The sequence below is a fragment of the Lytechinus variegatus genome, chromosome 19, assembly GCF_018143015.1.
Source record: "Lytechinus variegatus isolate NC3 chromosome 19, Lvar_3.0, whole genome shotgun sequence".
NCBI lineage: Eukaryota > Metazoa > Echinodermata > Echinoidea > Temnopleuroida > Toxopneustidae > Lytechinus > Lytechinus variegatus.
Window position 1 is genome coordinate 22,025,903 of NC_054758.1, and position 20,207 is coordinate 22,046,109.

The 20,207-nt window shown below is 35.4% G+C and overlaps 1 protein-coding gene across 3 annotated transcripts in view; it reads right to left on the reverse strand.

Moving 5' to 3' along the window:
* Nucleotides 1-20,207, reverse strand: part of LOC121405718 (sialidase-3-like) — a 67,889-nt gene that overhangs the window by 31,021 nt on the left and 16,661 nt on the right. For 2 of the 3 annotated variants that reach the window (XM_041596643.1, XM_041596642.1), the window contains one exon: nucleotides 7,647-7,875. In XM_041596643.1, the coding sequence (XP_041452577.1) occupies nucleotides 7,647-7,875 (229 nt within the window). Of the gene's footprint in view, nucleotides 1-7,646; nucleotides 7,876-9,027; nucleotides 9,055-20,207 lie in introns of all 3 variants that reach the window. The other variant, XM_041596641.1, reaches the window with a different exon arrangement.

The following is a 20,207-nucleotide window of genomic DNA, read 5'->3' on the forward strand; positions in this document are numbered from 1 at the left end:
TGATGTTCATCACTCACTATTTCTTTTGTTTTTTATTGTTTGAATTGTACGATATTTCATTTTTCATACATGTAGATTTGACAATAAGGACCAACTTGACTGAATCATATAGTATTATTAAACAATTAATCATTTATTCACTTGACAATGAGAAGAAAAATAGAATATTCCCTATTTCACATAATAAAATACAAAAGACATAGTGAGTGGATGATGTCATCAGTCTCCTCATTTGCATTCCCTCAAGGATGTGCATTTCACTGTTTTGTAAAATTAGGCAAAACTTTCATGCGATTTTGATGAAATTTTCAGTGTTATGCTTGTTGGGTTTTGTCTTTTTATTCAAATCACCTTTTTCTAGGGGTGGATTTGTCCTTTAAATCCCGCAAAGGTTGAATACAAGGGACGCACCTGTTCGAAGAATTGAGGCACCTTCCCACCTCCCCCGTCATCCCCGCCCACCTACCTCAGGGGGTTTAATGATAGATTGCCAAGCTTCATCCAGTATTGTAGGAAGGTAGACAAATAGTACGCTAATAATGTACCTCACATCCCTTCACACGCAGCAAGGTTAAGGGAGGTAATCTATCCTCCGTGATTAAATGAAAATCGGATGATGCGCAGAGGCACAATGGGATATCCGTTTATTTCATGGGAGTCCCTGAAAAATCTGTGTATTTCATGGGAGACCATGGGATATCCACTATTATTTCATGGGAGACCATAGGATATCCACTATTATTTCATGGGAGACCATGGGATATCCACTATTATTTCATGGGAGACCATGGGATATCCACTATTATTTCATGGGAGACCATGGGATATCCACTATTATTTCATGGGAGACCATGGGATATCCACTATTATTTCATGGGAGACCATGGGATATCTACTATTTCATGGGAGACCATGGGATATCCACTATTATTTCATGGGAGATCATAGGATATCCACTATTATTTCATGAGATACCATGGGATATCCACTATTATTTCATGGGAGTCCCTGAAAAATCTGTGTATTTCATGGGAGACCATGGGATATCCACTATTATTTCATGGGAGACCATAGGATATCCACTATTATTTCATGGGAGACCATGGGATATCCACTATTATTTCATGGGAGACCATGGGATATCCACTATTATTTCATGGGAGACCATGGGATATCCACTATTATTTCATGGGAGACCATGGGATATCCACTATTATTTCATGGGAGACCATGGGATATCTACTATTTCATGGGAGACCATGGGATATCCACTATTATTTCATGGGAGATCATAGGATATCCACTATTATTTCATGAGATACCATGGGATATCCACTATTATTTCATGGGATATCCACTATTATTTCATGGGAGACCATGGGATATCCACTATCATTTCATGAGAGACCATGAGATATCCACTATTATTTCATGAGAGACCATGGGATATCCACTATTATTTCATGGGAGACTGTAGGATATCCACTATTATTTCATGGGAGACCATAGGATATCTACTATTATTTCATGGGAGACCATAGGATATCCACTATTATTTCATGGGAGACCATGGGATATCCACTATTATTTCATGGGAGACCATGGGATATCCACTATTATTTCATGGGAGACCATAGGATATCCACTATTATTTCATGGGAGACCATGGGATATCCACTATTATTTCATGGTAGACCATAGGATATCCACTATTATTTCATGGGAGACCATAGGATATCCACTATTATTTCATGGGAGACCATGATATATATATACTCTATTATTTCATGGGAGACCATAGGATATCCACTATTATTTCATGGGAGACCATTGGATATCCACTATTATTTCATGGGAGACCATGGGATATCCACTATTATTTCATTGGAGACCATGGGATATCCAATATAGTTCATATGATCGCTTCCCCAATGTGCAAATATTCATGGGCAATCTTAAGTGTATTTGGTCCCATACAATTAACCATTTCACAATGTTTGGCTTCTGATGTCAGATCTAAATATATGGTAAGTGACTGTCAGTCTTTTATTCACAGTGGCTACTCACATTGAGCTTTACAATGGTAAGCATAAATCTTTCTAAAAAAGGTGTTGCTTAAAATTCAATATCTTTGTGCGCTATTTTATAGAGGCAACCAAACTTAAAGGGGAATCCAACCCAAATATAAACATGTTTTTATATGAAAAAGAAAAATTAGACAAGTTGATAGGTGAAAGTTTGAACAATATTGGACAAACAACAAGAAAGTTATGAATTTTTAAAAGTTGTAAATATTGGTAATCACTATACTCATGGAGACTTCAAATTGGCTGCATATGGGATGTCATTGTGATGTAAGGCAAGGACTACTCTTTCATGTACTCCACTGCATATTATGACTAAAATGTCATTTTTCCCAAAAGTTTTATTTCAAATTATATTTTTCTTTTATGAGGACATTAAACAATATACCACCTGGGTTATATTTAGATTACTGCCCCAGGCAAGTGGGTATTTAGGAGAAAACCACAAATCCCTGATAATAAAGTACATGGCCTATGGGAAAGTTGTCCTTGCCCCTTGTCATAATTTACTTACCCAGTTGCCAATTTGGAATTTACATACTATTAGTGATCTCAATTTTTAAGCAGCTATAACTTTCTTATTGCTTGTCCGATTTCTTTCAAATTTTCACCATTCTGTTTAATTTATTTTTCTCCTTCCCAACACAACATTTTGTGACCAAGGCTGGATTCCCCTTTAATTCTGACAAGCGAAAAGATGCTTTAAAATTCTGAAAGTGTATCCCCCCCCCTCCCTTGGGTACACTAGCGTTCATCACCAATATTACTCTAATTCTTTGTCCAATCGTTGGCAAAGCATGAGCCCAGACTATCGATGAAATACTGATCAATGTTTTAGGGCCTATCAATCAGACAAATATAGGTTTTCCCGTCCAGTTTTGTCAAAATTTCAACCGATTTAATGATGTAATAATTCAATTTGCAACTAATTTGAATGACCTATGAGATCAGCATTTAAATAGCCAAATACTTAATTTAATTTAATTCTACTGGCACGCGATTTCATACTTATTTCATTTAAACATTTATAAAGAACGATCAAATTAAAATAGCTGAGTAGTGTTTTCAAATTCTCAATGGTACCTTCCTTGCGAACATTTAGGAATTCAAAATCATTAATATGCAATCACTTACAAGATATGGACAGTGTTTTTCGTTGTTTTTTTTTTTACTTCTTTTGAATAATTATGGAAATGGGTTTTACCCCTAAATTGGATGTTAAAAATTTTACTGAATTTTACATCTGACAGACCATCATCGGAACAACAACTCGTTTTTGTTCCACTTTCATAACTATGTATAGACTGTGGTCAATTCCATGATACCCATCCCTTCCCCAAAACAATTTAAATTATATACAATTATGTAAAATAAAAAAGAACAAGATGATGAAGAAAAAATACCTACCATTGGCATACTAGGTCATCGACACACTCAATGGCGGATCCAGGGGGAGGGCACAGACGACTTGTTCCCCCCCCCCTTTTAGAGGCACAATTTTTTTTTTTGTGGTCAAAATACCCTTATTCTTTGGTTAACAACCTTCTTTTTTTTACTCGTCAAATTCCTCCGGAAAATGTGCCCCCCTTTGGGGAAATCCTGGATCCGCCCCTTCACCAACTCATCAATCACTAAAAGAATAAGCGTTTACAACCATATCCTATAAGTGTTACATGAATTACGTCTTTATCAAACATAATGGAATAAAATGATTCTAACTGAAAAGATCCGCAAAAAATAGAAATATAGTGTAAAGTTTGAAGAAAAAAAATAAATACAGAAACATTATCAGAATTTGGAAGTTTAAAGTGCAAATATGTGTTCTGATAAATGAAATTGAAAATGGTGTTTCAGGCGAAATTAAACGATCAGCTCGTCGCCGCGAAATTAAATGACACCTTAGGGCCATTAATTTGAACGAGTTTCTCTCTGAATTGAATTTCTACAAAATTCAAAGGAATGATATAGAACAGAATTAAATGCTAAATGAATGAAAATGAACTATGTGTGCAGAGGGTGGACGAAATATTTCGAATGTGAACGTCCTTTCATTAATTTAATTGCAACTCTGATGAAATTGGACGGGAAAACCTATATTATCATTATGTACGGAGATACAACTAATGACACTCAGCACATGGACTGTATGTGTACTGAATATATCCTTTCAATGAACATCCTAATGCTAAAACAATTATGATAATGAAAACCATGTTCAAAGCATGTACCTATTAAAGATTAATGAATATACAGTGCGTCCCACAAAAAAGAAAACAGAGGTTTAGCAATGATTTCTCATAACTTAATCACAAATATAATAGACAAATGACCTATCATTGTAAAGCTTTAGAATCTCTTCTTACAAGATTTCTCATCCACGCACAAGTGAGTAAAAACAATTTGAAGAAAGGATAGCAAAAAGTCAATTGTTGGGGGTATCAAAATTTCAAAAAGAAAAACAAATGTCTATTAAAAGTTCAATATCCACTCTTTAAGCCCCAGTCACATATAGACACGGATCCTCACGGATCAACACGGCAATGCCGGCATGATCCGGGGAGGTCCGGGATAGTTTTGCCCCGGATGACTGTGAACACGGTATCAACACGGCAGCTTCACACGGATCTACACGGACCATGCCGGCAGAGCATGTCGTCAACACGGACCGACACGTCAGCAACACGGACCTACACGTCAGCAACACGGACCAACACGTCAGCTACACGGACCAACACGTCAGCAACACGGACCAACACGTCAGCCACAAGGACCAACACGGACCAACACGTCAGCAACACGGACCTACACGTCAGCAACACGGACCAACACGTCAGCTACACGGACCAACACGTCAGCTCAAGGATGAACACGTCAGCTCAAGGATCAACAAGGCAAATTAAAATCTGCTCATAATAATGAGCTGATATCCATTTATTTATTTATTTATTCATTTATTCATTTCTTTCATTTTTTCTCATCCTTGTCGCAACATTATATTATGATGTTTTTTAAAAAGATATCAAAACTCAAAACTTCCAATTTGTGATTGAAAACCCTTTTTTTTTGCTTGTCAATTTTTTTCGGGTACGAAATCTTTTATTTGGGATTGAAAACCGTTTTTTATTTTTATTTTTTGGCTTGTCAAATTTTTTTGGCGAACGATTTTGCCCCCCCCCCCCTGTGGAAAATCCTAGGTACGCCACTGATTTGATATCACTTTATTGAAATCACAATAAAGGAAATAAATTTTCCAATTCAATAGAAAACATAATAAAAATTAAGATAGGCCCAGGTCATGACACATAACTGTCGATGAAGGGCAGTAGTATAAAACTTGATGTACAATTTCGATGTAACAGGTACATAACATATACATATAACATATAAAAAAATGAAATGTGAAATAATAATAACAGACAAAGTTGGGGTAAATATTAGAAAAAAAAGAGAAAACGAATTATTCATATATGCACTAAGTTTACAAATATTAGGTTGGGGCCGATCTCCAAAGCGTAAGAAAATATCCTGAATCATTTAATCATCCATTTAATCATAAATAAATTAAGCACTGTTTAACAACTACTGAAAAGTTCATAAAGTAAATAGCGTTGTAAAGATTTGATGGGAAAGAAGAACACGGACTGCCAAGGATACTCCAGGCAGCCACAAGGACCTACACGGCAGCTACACGGACCTACACGGCAGCCACACGGACCTACACGGTAGCCACACGGACCTACACGGACCATCCCGGATGGCTTTGCCAACCCGGCAGTCCACGGATGACGCCGGATGTTTTTGACAGTCAAAAACTGCCGTGTTGGCCTCCCGGACGTTCAAGGACCAACACGGACCACCCCGGACCTCCAAGGATGCCCAAGGCGCCAACACGGATCTCTCCCCGGACCACCCCGGATTAGATCCGGGATGGTCCGGGGTGGTCCGGGCTCTATATGTGACTGGGGCTTTAATTTGATAGCTGAATCGTAATCAAAGGTCAAGAAATAACAAAGTTATGTTTCTTCGAAACAATGCTTGGATTTTCATAATTTCATGAAACAAACCTGTTTTCACCAGTTTCCCACTTAAGCTATTGCACGAGTAACAAAATTCTTTATGCATGGGTGATCGTCAACAAAACTGAGTGTCGAGTAAGTCTGAAAGCTATCCTGTAAAACCTCTTTATTTTATGAAAATATTGGAATTCAAGGCTTATTTCAAATAAACAGAACTTTGTTATTTCTTGACCGTTTTCTGTATTTTAAAATGAGGTACCAAATTAAAGAGTAGATATTGAACTTTTTAAAGATGTGATTTTCTTCTTGAAACTCAGATACTGCCTGCCAAGTGACTTTTTGGTTAACTTTCTTCAAAATGTTTTTGCTCTCTCATGCATGAATGAGGAATAATTTGTATGTTATACAAGCTGAAAGTAGAGATTCTAAGCTTTACAATGATAGGTCATTTGTCTATTGTATTTGTGATTAAGGTATGATAAATCATCTATAAATCTCAGTTGCGTTTTTTGTGGGACGCATTGTATGTACCTGTTCTTCATTAGTGACTCCCAATGCAAATACGGGGAGCTTTTCATGACAATATTTGTATGTGCTTTTTTACTAAAGGACGTTGGCTAAGCAAATTACAAATGCAAGTCAGTTAAAATCACTGACAAAAACTCTTCATTAAATGCTCCAAGATACTCGGGGGGCTTGCACCAAAAGAAAAATAACCATGTCTAATGCTATTAAACGGTGCGATGCTTGCCCTTATCATAAAGCTTATGTGATATTCTAATAATAAAGATAAATGCCAATTGTGACAACGATCTCAAATGAGTTCGATCAGAATCAAATAAAATTACCACCCAAGTGTCTGTATGTATAAACAAAAAATATGAGCCAAATGGCTCTTGTGTTTATTTATTCAACTTTGCAACTTGAAATTTGACAAAAGAATTACTCTTTCAGATAAGCTAAAATTTGAGTTTGGGATTTTGAATACAAAATTCAATTATTTTGGTTATTAAGTTCCCTGTTTACTTTTTCTTGGCTTTAGGGTGGCTGGTCACACTGGTTCATTTTGTTCATGGTTATGGTAAAAGCCCAAATGCAACTTTCACACAGGTGAACCCGACTTAAGACCGACTAAAGGGAATTAAATTATTTCTAATGGCATACCATAGGACGGTTTGGAGTCTGTTTTGCTGGTGTGAATTGGATGTGACAGCAGCATTAAGTCCACCCTTAATTCAAGCTCATACATACAAGTAAGACGGCTGAGCTTGCCTTGAGCCTGTCAGTCGAAACAGTGAAATACATGAAGTCCATACATTACACAAAGCACTAGAACTTGACTAAAAAGCTGTGTAAAAATGTTTGTTGGACTTCCTTTTTATAGGCCTATTACAAATCATTGGACATAGAACAAAATAGCAAGAAAGTTCTGGTGGCAGATTAAGGCAATATTAAAGAAAACTTTTGCCCCAAAGAATAATGTTGTGAGGATGTGTAGGAGCAATGTAGGCTTCTTTTGTCATTTCCTATGCTGCACCAGACTTACCTTTTGCCCGGTATAGAAGCAACGACTTGTATATCTCCCCATTCTATCTCTTTATCAGCCTCCCTGATGTCACATAGTCTGCCTCTGCGTAAGACCAGGTCCATACTAGCTCCCCAGTCCCTGAAGGATGTCCTACGGGCCTCACAGAAGGCCAGGAACACCCCACGATGCTGGACCAGGGCTGGGATCCGGAATGTGTTGTATCCATTATCTCCCTGTCCGAAAACCTCTGTAAGGAAACAAACAAAATACATGGAGGCTTGTAACTTCTGAAGATTTCCATGGCAAAGAAAAATAGTGTAGTACGTTTCACGGTACACCATGTATCTTTCTTGGGCAAGCTTTAAGTGTTGGTCCTGCCTAGGACCACCCAAACTCGGTGTTTCGACAACAACAAGTGTGTTCTTATCGTCTTTAGGAGAATGAGCAAAACTTGTAAAAGCAGGCCTTATATAATCTGCATATGGCACTTTGACAGAGTATATAAGGCCTGCTTTTACAGGACGAAAACTTTCCCAAGAAAGATACATGGTGTACCGTGAAACCTACTACATGTACACTATTCATGTAGGCTTAAAATGAAGAACTACCTGAAAGAACAGCATTAAAGGATACTATTAACTTGCCATGATGGCCCTGTAATATTACAATAACTGGTGAAAATAATGACCTACAATTTCAAGATGAGAAACCAACATAAAAGCAAGGATATGAGAATGAATCACTCTGGATTAAATTAGTGACAAATGACTTTAATGAAGAATTTATGAGTACACGTATGGGAACAAGGCACTGACTTTTCCCATTGAATTAATATTGAATAAAAAGAATCCCTCTCCCAAAACATAAACATTAACAAACAAACAAATAAACAAAACATGCTGAAATACAGAAAGTTTTTACTATGCATGAACATGTAAACGTTTCACATAGAAAAGATTAAAAAAAAACTGACAAGGGAGAGAACTGTATCCTGGCCCCAAAGAATGTAAGAAAGTCTCCTAGGCAAAATGATGTATTTTACCGTGAAAAAATATGAATTTATTACGGCATGATTTAATGGAAAAAACATAACCCAACAATATTATTTCTGAAAGTTTACTTATCATTTCTCCCATGTAAAAAGATCCATTATTACATACATACAAAATTATGACATGAACTTGTAGAAAAAGTCCACTAGTTTTTATCACAATTCACTTTACTTCAATGGAACCAAAATTTCATGGGTTTGTCATTAAAGCTTCAACAGTACTTCAAATTGATGCTGAATATTCTGGCAACAGTTGATTTAGGGCTCAAGTGGCCACCCTTTGCAAATAAGACATTAATTACAAATCATTGTTATCAAGATTTGGAAAATGCTGGCTCTGATACTGACCACTATTGGTTCTCCGTCCAAAAATCTCTGTAACAGACAAAAGGAAAACAATCAAATTCTTTCTAAAAGGAAATGAAATGTCCAATCTGATGGAAATAACTTATCGAATTCCAAATAGGAACTTTTAATGAATTTTTAGTGAAAGCATCTATTTAAACCTATTTGAAAAAGCCCAATAGATCATCATTATGGAATCTTTCAGATCATTTAAAAATGAATAAAGACACAATACACTTTTTGTGAAGTGAAATTCACTCCAGATTCACTTGTCTATTGTCCTTTATAAAGAATTATAGAGAAAAGCGAAATATTAATCTTGACAAAAATAATACCAATTTGGGAAAACAATCCATTCCATTTTCTGGTCCTACTTTATGAAATCATATGCCGAGTAATATTAGTAACACCCCAGTCGTAAGATATTTAGCAAATCGTTAAGATTAATGCAACTGGAAGATTATGATTAATTTGCTGTGGTAAAATACTGACTGAAAACAAATAATTCTATAGGGCCTATACAGATTTTGTGAATAATTAAGATATTTTTTCTTGTAAATAGTGTAAATATGTTCACTGACAATTATTGACATTTTCTGCAACAGTAATAAGTAGAATTAGTACTGCATTTGATGTACAATATTGACATTTAGTTATTTGTTTAAACTATGATATTGACATTATTTGGGGCTAACCTCAATTAGCATCTTGCTATCATGTTAGCTCCAATTACCATTTTTTTTTAATGTGATGTACTATTCCTTGTAATTGTACCTGACAGTGAAATGTGGTAATAAATTCAATTCAATTCAATGATGATGATGATGATGGTGATGATGATGATGATAATGATTGATGATGATGATGGTGATGATAATGATTGATGATGATGATGGTGATGATAATGATTGATGATGATGATGGTGATGATGATGATGATAATGATGATGATGATGATGATGGTGATGATGATGATAATGATTGATGATGATGGTGATGATGATGATAATGATTGATGATGATGATGGTGATGATGATGATGATAATGATTGATGATGATGATGGTGATGATGATGATAATGATTGATGATGGTGATGAAGATAATGATTGATGATGGTGATGATGATGATGATAATGATTGATGATGATGATGGTGATGATGATGATGATTGATGATGATGATGATGATGGTGATGATGATGATGATAATGATTGATGATGGTGATGATGATGATGATGATAATGATTGATGATGATGATGATGATGATGATAATGATTGATGATGATGATGGTGATGATGATGATGATAATGATTGATGATGGTGATGATGATGATGATTCACTTCAATTCATTTATTTGATGATGATATGATGATGATGACTGATGATGGTGATACTGATGGTGACGGTGGTGATGATGATAATGATTGATGATGATGATGATAATGATTGATGATGGTGATACTGATGGTGATGATGGTGATGGTGTTGATGATGATAATGATGGTAATAGTGATGATGATTATAATGATGGTGGTGATGAATAATCATGATTGTAATTCACACTTTTTTCTAGAGGAGACAAAACAGAAATAGGGCCTGTATGTCTCTGTTCTATACACACAAGAAACAAAATTGATTGTAGCTTGATTTAAATACAGCACTGTTATGGCGACCTCACACCTTACGACTGGTCTGCGACCCGATTTCAGAATAAAATGTAATAGAATTTGATGCTAATATTGAGACTTGGAATATCTTACTGTGTAATGTTCTTAATTATCGTACGGATACCTAAGATTAAATTTGTGACCATGCTATCATCCTTCTCAGAATAAAAGCAAATTTAATATCTAGTCATAATGAGGTCCTAGCAGTCGTAAGATTGGCTACGATTGGAGACTAATTTGGACTTTACTCCAAAATAAGGGCTTGCAATCTTTCAAAATTGTTATGATATTATTATTTCAATCAATTTCAACCTCAAATGAAATGAAATGTTCCACTCAAATCTTAAGAAAATGAGTAAAATGCGATTTGTTCCAAAATCGGGTCGCAGACCAGTCGTAAGGTGTGCTGTCGCCTTAAGACTCGTCACTCTACTTTCATCTCTCTCACTTGAACATTTTTCAATATTTATAAACCTTGGTTGAGCCAGGTAACATCCACTGGATAGCAAGTCTTGAGACTGGCCTGGCCAGCATTATCAGCCACAACTCCACAGAGAATTAGCCTATATTCTCCATTTTAGACTGATGCATCTTATGAATGCATCTTGAGTTCTTTGGTCTTAGCAAAGGACATCATAAAGTTCAGTGTGTGGAGTGACAACCTAATGCTACACTGCAAAAACCCCGGTGTTGATTTTACACCAGCTCACAATCTATATATGTCCACACCAGAGAAGTGTTAAACAACACCAGTTTGGTATTGGTCTAACACCAGTTAAGTGTTTATCTAACACCAGTTAAGTGTTTGTACAACACCAATTAGTATAAAAACAGCATTGGTTTGATTCCAAGCTGGTTTTGTTTCAATACTTCTCTGGTGTGGACATATATAGATTCCAGGCTGGTGTTAAATCAACACCATTGTTTTTGCAGTGTATAGGCCTGTACTCTGAACTCGGTTTTGATATAAACTTTTGTTTGACAGTTTTGGTTTAACTGGATAATATTTATTAAATTTTCTCTAAAACCCCCTGATGAGGTATAACACTCACACCTAATCTAAACCCTTCTGCACATTTTGCAATCCAACTATTCCCAGATTATTAAATTTTGCTTTAATTATTCTTAAGTTTGCACACATATAATTACCTCACAGAAGTTCTGGATAATGCAAAAATATTGGATCACTGCAAGCCTTGTAGTCAGAATAAAATCTTAATTTTCTTGAAATCACAGCTGATAGATCACTAAAATATTGCCATTACATCACTAACAATTGGTAATGAATATGTTCTTCCAATGGAGAGGATCCCGATAAATTGGTATTCTGATTTTGATTCCGATACCACTTAAGAAATTTTGATCGTATAGATTTTACGGGTTGGAATGTACATATCGATTGATTACAATTTTTACAAAAATATGATAAGAAACGAACCATGTAGATTTAACTGGGCTTAGAGAGAAAAGAAAGGAGTTACAGTAAAAATGAATGTCCTGTGAAAGTCTGTAAGACCAAGATTAACGCATTATGTAGAACTAGATCTGGTATAATACTGAACATTGTGAAATCATAAGATCTTAAGCTAAAAAAATGACACTGAAGATCACCAACACAGATAAGCACATGTGAACCAGTGTATTGTCATTGCTTAGAAAAAGATGCGAAAATTTCATACTGGTTTTGCTAACTTCTCAACAATTACACAATCCTTTGACACAGGTGCTTTTTTTTAATATACAGACAGACACTTGGGCAGTCATTTTTAATTGGATTCTGTACAAACTCGTATTGAAATCGTTACAACAACTGGTATTTGACTTTAAAGAACTGATGGTTGCCTTTAAAGAGAGCGTGCTGGTCTGCGCTTGAGGAATAAGCAAACAGTGTTGAGCTAACACTCTGTGACTGGCTATGAGCTTAGTAAAGAATGATACCCAAAATGCCATTACATGAACGTGAGCTTAACACTTTCCATCCTCCTGATATACTACTTGTACACTATTTTACAATGACAGTCAACCAAGAGTCTTGGTAACTGTATTAAGTCTCGTGTCGCAGACTCTTATCTGAAACAGTATAAGACAACTCCCCTAACATACAGCTTTGAGAGTTATGTCTGTGACTGAGTTTGAGCTTTTGAAATTTCTTGTACTGTTGTAGTTACTGAAGTACTGAAATTCTTGGAACTACTACTGAAAGCATCTGAAAGTTACGGACATTAACATACATATTTTTGTTTCGTAAAATCATTCTTGAAACAATATCGGGGCTTTGAACTTGTGCTCCATATATATTGTTTCAATTTTGTTTTTTTTTAAAATCATTGAAGCTTTTCTTGTTTAAGGTATTCATTGAAATATAGCATGCTAATCAATATTTGCTTTCTATTGATTTAGATTTTTCTATCTCCTCTGCTCTTTCATTGTTTGATTTCGTATTTTGCACCTAAGATGGTAAAATGGAGAAAAGGAATTTGGAGATTTAATTGCAATGAAAAGCCAAAAGCTGTGCTTTCATGAGCCGCCTGGGGATTCATGCATGATTTATCAAACATATACATCCATTTCACACTCACATGAATTCCAATAAAGTGAGATTACATTTCACTCTCTCAAGGTCGAATCCAATCATAATTCTCTCTGTTAGAAATCATAATATTTGAAATCTCTCTAATGAAACCCTAATTTTGAATAGGTTGTTCAGTGTGGGGGAATTTCATGTTTGTACTTGTGTGTGGTGATGCTGTGTATGTGTTCTTTTTTTAAGTTTTTATTTGTCTGTTTGGGTGGATGTATATATGTTTCTGTGTGTGTGGGGTATTTTAGGTTGGTTATGTGTGATGGGTGTACTTGAGTGGTCTGTGTGTGTGAGTTTGTTTGTATTGGTGTGGGTTTAATTTGGTTGGTCTGCGTGTGTGTGTGTGTGTGTGTGTGTGTAGGGGGGGGGGTATTTTAGGTTGGTTATGTGTGATGGGTGTATTTTGAGTGGTCTCTGTGTGTGTGTGTGTTTGTTTTTTGTCAGTCTTTGTATACCTTAATTACCTTCTGTGATTATAATAAAGAGTTACAATTCTGAAAATTTGTCAATCCTAAAATGATGAAAGCATGTGAAAGTTTAAAATCTGACCCCCTCCCCCCCCCCCCCGGAAAAAAAATCAGTTGCTTCCTGCAAGTCTAAACATATATAAAGAAAATTACCAAAATAGAACATCTCATTCAAGTTATTTTCATGTTCCCTTTATCACTGCCCCAAGTAATGAATACTGATATCGATGCCACGGCTTCAAATTACAAATTTTTAATTACTATGACATCAGCCTACGAACTACTAGTATTGAATGGGGGCCTTGACAAAGCTGTATGCTGGCCCTATGAGACTTTCCTTGAGTTTAGCCCCAATGTAAATGACACATGTGAGAGAGAGTAAATGAGTAGATTCACAGACAATATACTGCTGAAGGAGTGATATAGTGCATCGACCCCGGCTCATATATGATGTGATTTTAATGAAAGATGCTTCTATCTCACATCTCATTATAATAAAATGGCTGTTTTAAGTCTACAGTAAGTACTCTTTAAAAAATATTGGGTAAAAGTGCTCCATAAGGGTAATTACATGTCCAACCGACATTGGGCATTTCTTTTTATCCAGTGTGATGAAAACTTTGCCCATTCTATTAAAGGTAATTGCTGCTTATTTTTTCAACATTACTAGGCAATATGCTTCCCGCATTGGGTAAAATACTGCCCCAAATAGGTTGGACACAAAATTACCCTCGTGGTAGTAAAAATTTTACCTGATATTTTTTTACAGTTGTAAGATCAATATCATCATAAAAAGTCAAAGGGAAATCTGCTCCTCTCTCAGATCTCATTATGAAAATAATAGCTGATTTAAGTTGATGTATTAAAAAGACAAATAGCTTGAAAAAACTCTGCACGGGAAAAATGATTCTCTCTTGTTCCTCATTATCAAGCTTGCTTCTAATGTAAGAACACAATAATGATTCCATGGGAAAACACGGTGATCATGAAAAATGGGGTAACTCACAAACCCATTACAGTATTAACCCGTTCGCGACGGCATAGTAGAATAGGTTCTAACACCCCAAACGAGATTAATCAGCCGGCCATGTCAAGTTCGAACAGCTCCATTGTTCCGTGCGTGCGAGCTGGATCGTTGATTACAAAAGCGTGTGTGCGATCCACGATGAGTGAATTGATCGATCGATAGTTTTCGCGCATGCGTAGTTCATTTCCTGTTTTGGCTGCACGGAGTTCAGAGCTCACCTGTCGCTCCAGTGCTATAATTATGTCCGTACAGAGTGACTTCTTTGAGAATGTATTGTTGGTGATGTGGGTTTTGAAGTTCTTCTTGGACTTCTTCTTTTTCGATATTACTATTATCATAATATTCTCATAATGTTACTATTATCATAATATTCTCCCTTCCTTTCTTCTTCCTTTTCTTTTTTTTCGATCTTATTATTATCAAAATTATTCTCATTTCTTTTCTTCTCATATTCTTCTTTTTCGATATTCTTCTTATCTTATCATCCTCATTTCCTTTCTTCTTTTGTTCGATCTCTGTCTCATCTTTTTGTTCTTATACTTCCTATTTATAGACCCCCCCCCCCCTTCTCCCTTGATATAGTCTTGCTTTGTTTCCTCTTGCAAATGAAATCCTCCTTGTTTTTTTCTTCCTTTTTTATAATGCTCCCTTTTCATTTTCTCCTCCTTCTTCTTCACTGATAATTGTGTAATCCTACACCTCCTCCATCTCCTAAGTTTTCTCTTTCTATTTCCCTTCTATTTATTCTTGTTATGAATTTGCTTGTGCTTTTTTTTCGCCTTTTTTCTTCGTCGTCTTATCTTCTCTTTATACCTATTCTCATTCTTTTACTCCCGTCGTCCTATTTTGCTTAATTTTGTTCTCTCTGTTTTTCTCTTCATGCAAAATGAAAAAAAATGAAGAATATGATATTTCCTTTTAAAAGTATGCCCCCCAAAACATGAATCTTCAAAATATCGTTATATGCATACAAGTAATAATTTCTGAACAAGAAATCATAATCTTCTCGATTATAGGTGGTATACGACAATTATTATGAAGATTATTTATCATTTATCATCCAATTACTTAAGTTAGCCCACCCCATCCCCCATGATCACCATTATCTTCTCCCTTCATCTTTTTTTCTGTTTCGTCTGCTTTTTTATTTTATCTTTTTCTTTGTCTTATCATTATTATATTCATAATCTTAACCATTGTTATTATTATCAATATTATTATTTTTTTATTATCCGATTGTTATATTTTCTTTTATTATTTGTTATTATCATTGTTAGTGTTGATAGTAATGTTTATAATTGTTATCATTGATATTATGTAAACATTTGAATATTTTACATGTAAAGAATAAAAAAAAATAGTTTAATTCGATTGAAAAATATTATTGTTATTGTCATGAATGCCATCCCCTCTACTTTCTCTAATCCCCTTACCTCTAGTCAACCTCTACTTGTATTCTCTCTCTCCTCTATTTTCCCTTTACTTTTTTCCCTTCTATTCAATCAGTAGCTTACGCAGGGGGGGGGGAGAGGGTTCAATTTCATACGAGGCGCTTTTAATCGAAAAAAATGTACTACAACACTGCGCAGACAAGTGGGTTATGCTCTCTCTCTCTCTTCTTCATCTCCCGTTCCGTGCCCCCCGGCCCTCTCTCTATTTTTTCCCTTCTGAGTATATTCTCGTCATCACAGAAATATGTCCAAACCCGGCCCTCCAAGCCCAACCCATACTAAAAAATAGAACCTACATTAGGATAGGTGCCCGGCATATTTGGCCCATAATTAATTTCAAATGATTTCTAGATTTTATACGTCGTCGAGAAATGTTCAACAAAAACCTACAAATTATTTCCTTAATTCAAAATCCAACGGAGACGTTGCCATGTATTTGTGTAAAAAATGAATATTATGTATCAAATGATTCTAGTAATTAAAATTGTATTAAAAACAAGACATTCTGCCTTTCTTTCATTATCCAAGAATATACAATAAGTCCCTGCAAACCGTTTTATTTATTGTGAACTTACTCAATTCTCAGTTTATTTCACTAGTTTAGAACGTGTGTGGTTATTTTCTTGACATTTATGTGCAAAGGATTTAATGATCAACAAATGATTAGTAATTCATGGAAAATGCAAGAAAAATAACTTAAGTATATGTTGGACAATTTAAAATGGAAAAAATGAGTGTGACCAGAAAGACATTTTCGGTTTTGCTGGTAATCTAGTTGTCAGAGATCGGCGGTGAACCAAGGAATTCTTGGTGGAGGGGACTATAAATGCGCTACTTTTTCTTTACTTTTTTCTGACAAGCAAAGGGGGGGGGAATAGAGGTCAGCAATGAAATCGCAACCCAAGTTACACCATTACTATATTTTATACCCTTTTTTTTATTCTAGTGCATATAAATTATATTCCATCATTTAACCCCCACCCCCATTTGTTTCGCCACACTCACTGTCAAATTTTCGACAATATATGATTTGATTAACATTTTAGGAACTTTCCGTTCGGAAATTATTATTTCCTGCGTTCAGTTTGTTTTAATATCCAATTTCGTCAAGATGAAAAAGGACTCTGAAAATAATAACCTGCATTGCCAAAGTATAATTCTAAAATGTCGTAAGTGTATATAATTTCTCACCCGGTACATTCACCTTTACAGAATTTCGATGTATTAAAATAATTCTTATGTTTTATTTCTCCACTTCCTTTTTCCTTGTAGCCAACAATCCATAAGAGCTCCAATGAAAATACAAATATAACGAGTTAATTAGAGAACTGTAAGACGAAGAGCGTGCTTCAAAAGAGATACATAGAAAGGCCATTCTCGCCTGCCTAAATATCATATTCCAGCTCATATTAAGTGATATATATTCTCTCTAATTAATTAATTAATTGTCTTTATTAATCAATTCATGTACAAATTGCTTTTTCTCATATTTATCTTTATCAAAGTTGAACGTCTGTTATATTCTATGGAGTACGGCCAAAAATGAAACAAATAACTGAATGGACGTATATGGAATCACAATATGCTTTATGCCGTTTTTCTCGCACCCTTCTAACAAGCAATTAAAAAAAAATTAAACGAGCCGCATGATGATGATTAATAATTCATATAATATCCACTAAACATTGTGATCAAGGCGCTCTACTTATTCATTACCCGGCTTACATCATTTGTTCCGTGAAAAGCATTATAGGCCTGTTTGCAGACATAAACATAAATATTTTATTTTAATATATTCTGCTTTTCATTCCCTCTATCTTCTCGAATGATATATCCATGGAATGCATATTTACTCCATGCTCTGGATTCCTATCGCATCACATTTTTTTATATGCAGGTCAAACCAAACCACGATGACATACTCAATCAGAATAAAATCAATTGGGGAAACCTTAGATTTTTTTTCGAAAATTCATATGAGATTACTGATATGGATAAAACATGCTTCATATACTTTGTACATCGTAAATAACACATATTAGTCTTCATTAGCATGATTATGCCTATGTCACGGCGTTTATCACTCTTTGGTGTTAAACCAAACTGACAAAGTGTGAATTCATCCGTACATCCTTCCCTTTCAAGTCACTCTTTTACATTGTTAGTAAGTGGCAACTTTATTGACCTTCGCTGGATGCCCTTTTGTGATTTTCAAAGGAAAGGGGGCCATGCCTCCATCAATAACCACATCCGTATCGTTAGAACAAAGTAGAGTGTACGTACGATCCGAGGTATTCTCAATAGCCAGCTGTATACACTTTTTGTTTAGGATTATAGAAATCGATATCAACTTAAAGTCGTGTACTCTCTTCTAGTTTGATCTAGCTTGATCAGTTCATGAAGTTGAATATTATGACAGCCATTTTCAAGAGGCAAAATAATGCACCTAAATGAAAGAAGAAAACAAAAATCGATGTGTTATAAACTGAAACCATGATTTTTCTTCTTCCTATATTTTATCAACGGCGCCATTTTTTTTTAAAAAGAAGTGCACACCTAGTTAGCAGTAATGCATATAGCATTTTCATTTATTTGAAAGCAGGATAAAAGAGCATTGTAGATTACATGCCTTGCTCACGGGCATAGGTGCCGCCGCCGGGATCGAACCCCGGACTTTTTGAAACCTCACAAGCAATCTTATAAAGTATCGATCGTTTTCAATCTATCGTTGATCATATCAGCGCACGCACGCAGCTCTGCGTGCGTTTTGGGTTGCATTTCGCTGCTCCCATTGTTTTCCCTCACTTTTATTGATTACGGTATATACGTGGTTCTGCGAAACTGAAAATCGTTGAAATCATGCTTCCATCGCGGCAATGCCCACTGTACGCCAATATTGGACTCTCTTCGAAGCATAACTCGTTTTATAATGCTTTATAAACTATAGAAACAAAAGGTAAAAACGTATGACTTTCTGGAATGTGTAGTTTAATTAATGGACATTGTAATTATAACACAGAAAAGGCAGAAACATAGTATGAAATTGTATTTTTAAAGCCTGCAAATGGATGCGAGTAATAGCCTTTGGGGAACCGACTATATACGGCTCCCGTACATGAATAAGTTTTAGGGAACCGTATATATCCGGCTCCCGTTGGCAACGGGTTAATATAATCTATCATCAAAGAGGAGGTACATTTTTCATGATACCATCTTTGCTTGAATGATGTTATATTCACTAATCTATTATTATTATTATTATCTTATTTGGCATTTCAAATCATAGAGAACACACAGTTGAAACAAATTTAAGAGAAGATTAATTACAATTTTGCATGATAAAGAAAATAAGACCAGGGGGCCGTTTCATAAAGCTGTTCGTAAGTTAAGAGTGACTTTAAGAACGACTGGTGAACCTTTCTTACATGCTAAAAAATCACTAACAAACATTAATGGTGAATAAAATTTACCACAAGGAAGGATCACCAGTCGTTCTTAAAGTCGCTCTTAACTTACGAACAGCTTTATGAAACACCCACCTGGATGAGAGTTGGAGAGGCTGCCTGGTAATGGAAAAGGTTAACTCAATACCCATAAACCATAAGGTGATTACATGATTACATGTTATCACCTACAACACAATTACTACTATTTTTGTCTTGTTCGATATTGTCTACACAGGGGCAGATCCAGAATTTTCCTGAGGAAAAATTTAGCAACCCCTATAAAAAAGAAAAGGTTTTTAACCAAAAATAAGCACATTTCGTCCACAAAAACATTTGAAAAGCAAAAGACAATAAATAAATAATTGTACCTCTCAAGGGGGGGGGGGCAAGAGCTGGCTTTGCCCCCCTGGATCCGCCAGTATGTCTACATATAATTTACTCCTATATGACAATGTGTTAGCATATAATGCATAATTATCATGTACATTATATTTACTATTTGAACTTAAATTGTTATCCTCTATATCTATATAATATTG